Genomic DNA, 6,038 nt, shown 5'->3' on the forward strand with positions numbered 1-6,038 from the left:
AAAAAAAAAAAAAAAAGAGAAAAATAGGAGAATTTAACATAGATCAGTAATCATTCCTGGTGGCAATGTAGACATAATGATACACAATGACTATTTGTGTCTTGAGAATGAAATGTCCACTGATGTAATTATTAGTGGACATTTTATTCTCAGGACACAAAAGCAAAAGGATTGCTTGAGCCCAAGATTTGAGGTTGGAGTGATTTTAGGGTTTAGGGTTTGCTTTACTTCCATCCTTTCTAATGTAATTTAATTTTTTGAGTATGTATAACATTTTAAAGAGTCAAAGTTAAAAGATATATGCAGAGACCTGCATTTCCGTTTTTCTCTCCTACCACATTCTTATCCCACCAACCTTTAATTTCTGATTTATCCATTATGTTTTTTAGATGATGTGTGCACACGTTTTGTTTTCTAGTCTGTCTTACATAAAATGTAGCATGCTAATTGTACATGATATTAATCCTGGTATTGATGAGTTGAAAGTTAACAGTTCTCAAGCTGTTGCCCTGGGTAGAGTACTATGGCATCACAGCTCACAGCAACTTCAAACTTTTGGGCTTAAGTGATTTTCTTGCCTCAGCCTCCCAAGTAGCTGGGACTGCAGGTGCCCACCACAATGCCTGCCAGTTTTTTGGTTGCAGTTGTCATTGTTGTTTGGCGGGCCTGGGCTGGATTTGAGCCTGCCAGCTTTGGTGTATGTGGCTGGCACCTTAGCTGATTGAGCCACAGGTGCCGAGCCAGCTCTACTTATTCTTTTTAAAATTCTGAAATATTTATAACTAAAGCTTTTTGCTGGGGTATATTTTGGATTTTTGTTTGTTTTAAGATTTTAGAAATTTTATTCATAGTAGAAGAAAAGCTTTAAGTTAACAGGAAATTCAAACTCCTTCAAGTTTTTAAAGAGTTAATCAACAGTGGAACATAGTGATTGAATTGGTTGTTGAATGTTTATAGTTAATGCTTAACTAAACCTCTTCTATAACAACCCTTTTTTATGTGGAAGAAAGACACCATAGTACATAGAGGAGTATATATAAAAGACTTATTAAGTGAGTTTAAATTTGTTTCAGACTTCTGGGCCATTGGGAAGAAGCAGCCCATGATCTTGCCCTTGCCTGTAAACTGGATTATGACGATGATGTTTGTGCTATGCTGAAGGAAGTTCAACCTAGGGTATGTTAAAATAGAGAAAGTCATTACTGTAATACTTCATGGCTCTAGTACTGAGCTCTTGCAGCCATAGTTTACCTGAAAAACAGATGGAAAGATACAAACATTTGGAAGTTAAATCTGTGACTTAGAGATATTTAGAGAGCTCAAGACTTCATTAAGTTGTCATGCTTTCATTTCTCATGCTGTTATTAGAGCAAGCTCTATTACTTTGTTTGCAAGCATGTAGTGGAATTATAACCAGAAAATTAAAAATGGAAAGGGGTATCAGGTTTACAAAGAAAGAAATAAGAGTGTAATTATTATGACCCAGAATTGTTTTGGGTTTGTCCTTACATATTGTAAGTGTATGTAGCTATTATTATAAACCACGAGGGCCTTGTGGAAGTTGAGAAGTTTGGCCAGTCTCTTTAAAATGATAATACGGAATCAAAAAGCTAGAACATTGTACTTTAAGATAATTTTGTCTAAAATTAATTACAATAATTTTAGTGCAGTTACATGATACATCTTTCTGCTTTGTGGGAAGTTGCAGTGCCAAGAGTTTACTCCTAAAGGTTTTAAGAGAGAATAAATGTTCTTGAATTTAACTCATCCACTGCCAGAGACTAAATTTGATTTTGTTTTTTTCTTCTCAGAGCTAACTCAGAGTTGTAAACAAACTAAAGTTAACATTCGAATACAAGTCTCTTAAATTTATTTTGTGAATAAATAACAGAGTCAGGGCATTTGGTGCTATTTATTAGTGTCTGGTGTACATACATTTGAATGTATTTTCTCTCTTAATCCTTACAGCAATTTGGTAAGATGAAATTTTTTTTCCCCACCCACCCATTTTATAGTTTAAGAAACTTAAATGTAAAATTGTGGCGAATAGCTAGTATGCATTTTCTCAGTCTCTGCCTTCCCATGACAGATATCATTAGTGATGCTGTTTTGCTGAACTCAGCTGTAACTTCTGAATCCTTAACATTCTGTAGCTGGTAGAAAGTATCAGGCAGGAATTGTGCAGTTTGAAACCTGTTTGTTAACGTGTTTTGGTAATTGTTTAATGGTATAGCATTTCTCATCAATTTCAAATCCCAGGCTCTTTCCTTTATTTTACAGTATCTCATGCAGTTAAGATTGATCTTTTAAAGCCTAAGTGTCAGGTCTTTATAAGGTAAATTTAACTCATTTTTCAGAACTGTGTGTTGAATGAAACCTCTCTCCATGAAGAAAAGTTAACTCTTAACAAAACTGTGTTGAACTTAATTCAACTTGTAGAGCAGGCTTATTTTTCTGTGATTCTTTTTTTTGTTCCCCTAGGCCCAGAAAATTGCAGAACATCGGAGAAAGTATGAGAGAAAACGTGAAGAGCGGGAGATCAAAGAAAGAATAGAAAGGGTTAAGAAGGCTCGAGAAGAACATGAGAAAGCCCAAAGGGTAAAGTTTCTGTAGCTAACAGTGAAAGGAAAATATAGTATATTATAGGTTTTTTAGGATGCCATTCCGATTCCTCTGTCCTTTATTTAATGCTGGCTGAATTTCTGTAGGATAATGGATAATGGTACTATTAAAAGGAATTTTCTTTAGTTGTTATCTAATTTGTGGGGATTATTTGTAGTCTTTAAATTTTTTTTTCTTATGACACTCAGCCTCTTGAGTCTTTTTTTTTTTTTGTAGAGTTTCACTTTATCACCCACAGTAGAGTGCTGTGATGTCACATAGCTCATAGCAACCTCCACTCCTGGGTTTAGGAGATTCTCTTGCCTCAGCCTCCCGAGTAGCTGGGACTACAGACAGGCAACTGCCACAACGCCTAGCTATCTTTTTGTTGCAGTTTGGCTGGGCCTGGGTTTGAACCTGCCACCCTCAGTATATGGGGCTGGCGCCCTACTCACTGAGCCATAGGCGCTGCCCAGTCTTTAAATTTTTAAATGAGCTTTTATTTCACCAATTTACATTCTTGCTTGTGATCAGGAATAATTAAAACTTGGGAATGTTATTTGTTTTTCTGAGAATGCTTGCCTGGAATTAAATTTTTGATTCTTCTTGTTCCCACAGTGATTCATAACTATTTAAAATTGATTTGAGGGGCCAGGTGCAATGGCTCAAGCCTGTAATCCTAGCATTCTTTTTCTTTTTTTGAGACAGAACCTCAAGCTGTCCCCCGAGTAGAGTGCTATGGCATCACAGCTCACAGCAACCTCCAACTCCTGGACTTAAGCGAGTCTCCTGCCTCTGCCTCCCAAGTAGATGAGACCACAGGCGCCTGCCACAACGCCCGACTATTTTTTGGTTGCAGCTGTCATTGTTGTTTTGGCAGGCCGGGCTGGATTCGAACCTGCCACCTTAAGTGTATGTGGCTGGTGCCTTAGCCACTTGAGCCACAGGTGCCGAGCCAATCCTAGCATTCTGAGAGGCTGAGGCAGGTGGATTGCTTGAGCTCTTGCATTCAAAATCAGCCTGGGAAGAGCGAGACCCTGTCTCTAAAAATAGCCAGGCGAGCACTTGTAGTCCCAGCTATTTGGGAGGCTGAGGCTAAAGAATCACTTGATCCCAAGAATTAGCTCAGGCTTCCTCAAACTATGGCCCGTGGGCCACATGCGGCCCGCCTAGGACATTTACCTGGCCCGCCAGTGTTTCTGCTGCCACTGCCTGTCCTGCTTAGCAGCCGACTCATCCCGGGGCCCGCAGTCTGGCCCTCCAATGGTCTGAGGGACAGTGAACTGGCCCCCTGTTTGAAAAGTTTGAGGACCCCTGAGTTAGAGGTTGCTGTGAGCTAAAGATGGCATGGTACTTTACCGAGGGTGACAAAATGAGACTCTGTCTCACAAAAATACATAAATAAAATTGATTAAAATTGATTTGAGCAAGGCATGGTGGTGTGCACCTGTAGTTGGAACTGCTCAGGAGGCTCCCTTGAGCCTAGGAGTTTGAGTCTAATCTGGACAACATAGTTGGGACACTGCATTTTTTTTTAATTTTTTTTTTTATTTCAACTTTATTACTTTGAAGGTTTTTTTTTTTATTTTTTTTTTTTTTTAGTACTTCTTCCTCCTGTAGTGTTTTCTTGCTCCCCATGGAGCTGGGATCATAAGGTCTGGCTGTCTCCTTGTCCTGTTGTTGTAGAGACGGGGTCTCACTCTGGCTCATCTGGCTCAGGGGGGTCTTGGCTGGTCTCGAACCTCTGAGCACAGGTGATCCATCCGCCTCGGCCTTCCACAGTGCTGGGACAACAGGCGTGAGCCACCACGCCCGGCCTGCATTTTTTTTTAAGGCAAAATTGATTATGTTGCATTTTTAAAAATTTTAGTTACAAAGTCACATTATAAAAAATTTAGGAATAAAGAAAAATCCATCATTTCTCCACAATATTGCTACTATCATTAAGGTTCTCCTAATTTTTTCTGAATTGGTTCTATCATTTCTATCAAAAAGTTCTATCATACTTTTTTTTGAGACAGAGTCTCAACCTGTCGCCCTGGGTAGAGTGCTATAGTGTCACAGCTCACAGCAACCTCCAACTCCTGGGCTTAAGCAGTTCTCTTGCCTTAGCCTCTCAAGTAGCTGGGACTATAGGCGCCCACCACAACACCCAGCTAATTTTTGGTTGTAGTTACAGTTGTTTGGCAGGCCCAGGCTGGATTTGAACTCACTAGCTCCAGTGTGTGTGGTGGGCACCCTAGCTGCTTGAGGTACAGGCTCTGAGCCTCACCTACTTCTTTCTGACAGTGTTGAATGAAAGGACATCAAGCAGTGTTATAATTACTTAACGTATGACATCCTAATTTTTTCCATTTAGTATTAAGCATGCTTGATTTTCAGAGTTAAAGTTCATGATTTTTTTTTATTATTTATTTATTTGTTTGAGACAGAGTCTTACCTTGTTGCACTCAGTAGAATGCTGGGGCATCACAGCTCACAGCAACCTCCAACTCTTAGACTTACGTGATTCTCTTGCCTCAGCCTCCCAAGTAGCTGGGACTACAGGTGCCCACCACAACGCCTGGCTTTTTTTTGTTGTTGTTGCGGTTGTCATTGTTATTTTAGCTGGTCGGGGTTGGTTGGGTTTGAACCTGCCACTCTTGGTATATGGGGCCGGCGCCCTACCCACTGAGCCACGGGCAACCTCCCTAAAGTTTATAATCTTTAAAAGTAATTTTTGTACTTTATTTCCTAGTGGCTTCTAGTTTTATCACTTTATAAAGGAAAATTATGTATCTTTTCTTTCATTTTGTGTCTACGAAAACAGCAAAATGCAAAAACAAATCAGTTAATTTATTTCCCTTATTGCGTTACCTAAGGAGAGTATAGAAAAGATATAGTTGGAAAACACAAGTGATGGCAGTCTTAACTAACAATCTAGCCATGTCTTTTCATTTTTGAGTTTTAAAAACAGTAAGAAGGCCAGGCGCAGTGGCTCATGCCTGTAATCCCAGCACTTGAGAGGCTCAGGCAGGTGGATTGCCTGAGCTCACAAGTTTGAGACCTGCCTGAGCCGGAGTGAGACCTCTGTCTCTAAAAATAGCCGAGCACTGTGGCAGGCGCCTGTAGTCCCAGCTACTTGGGAGAGTGAGGCAAGAGAATTGCTTGATCCCAAGATTTAAGGTTGCTGTGAGGTAAGATGCCATACCACTCTACTGAGGGTGACAAAGTGAGACTCTGTCTCAAAAGAAAAAACCAGTTAAGAATTTATAATTTTCATATCAATACTTCTTGAAATTGTTATTAAGAAGGATGTTCGGCTCGGCGCCTATAGCTCAACCGGCTAAGGCGCCAGCCACGTACACCTAAGGTGGCGAGTTCGAATCCCCAGCCCGGACCCGCCAAACAACAATGACGGCTGCAACCAAAAAATAGCCGGGCGTTGTGGCGGGCGC

At 40.2% G+C, this 6,038-nt stretch overlaps 1 protein-coding gene across 1 annotated transcript in view; it reads left to right on the plus strand.

The window, feature by feature from the left end:
* Nucleotides 1-6,038, plus strand: part of ST13 (ST13, Hsp70 interacting protein) — a 43,311-nt gene that overhangs the window by 36,488 nt on the left and 785 nt on the right. Inside the window, exons 7-8 of the mRNA XM_023509195.1 lie at nucleotides 1,074-1,176; nucleotides 2,482-2,598. Of these exons, the coding sequence (XP_023364963.1) occupies nucleotides 1,074-1,176; nucleotides 2,482-2,598 (220 nt within the window). The remainder of the gene's footprint in view (nucleotides 1-1,073; nucleotides 1,177-2,481; nucleotides 2,599-6,038) is intronic.

Source organism: Otolemur garnettii, unplaced genomic scaffold, assembly GCF_000181295.1.
Source record: "Otolemur garnettii isolate 467f Iridium unplaced genomic scaffold, OtoGar3 scaffold00007, whole genome shotgun sequence".
Classification (NCBI taxonomy): domain Eukaryota; kingdom Metazoa; phylum Chordata; class Mammalia; order Primates; family Galagidae; genus Otolemur; species Otolemur garnettii.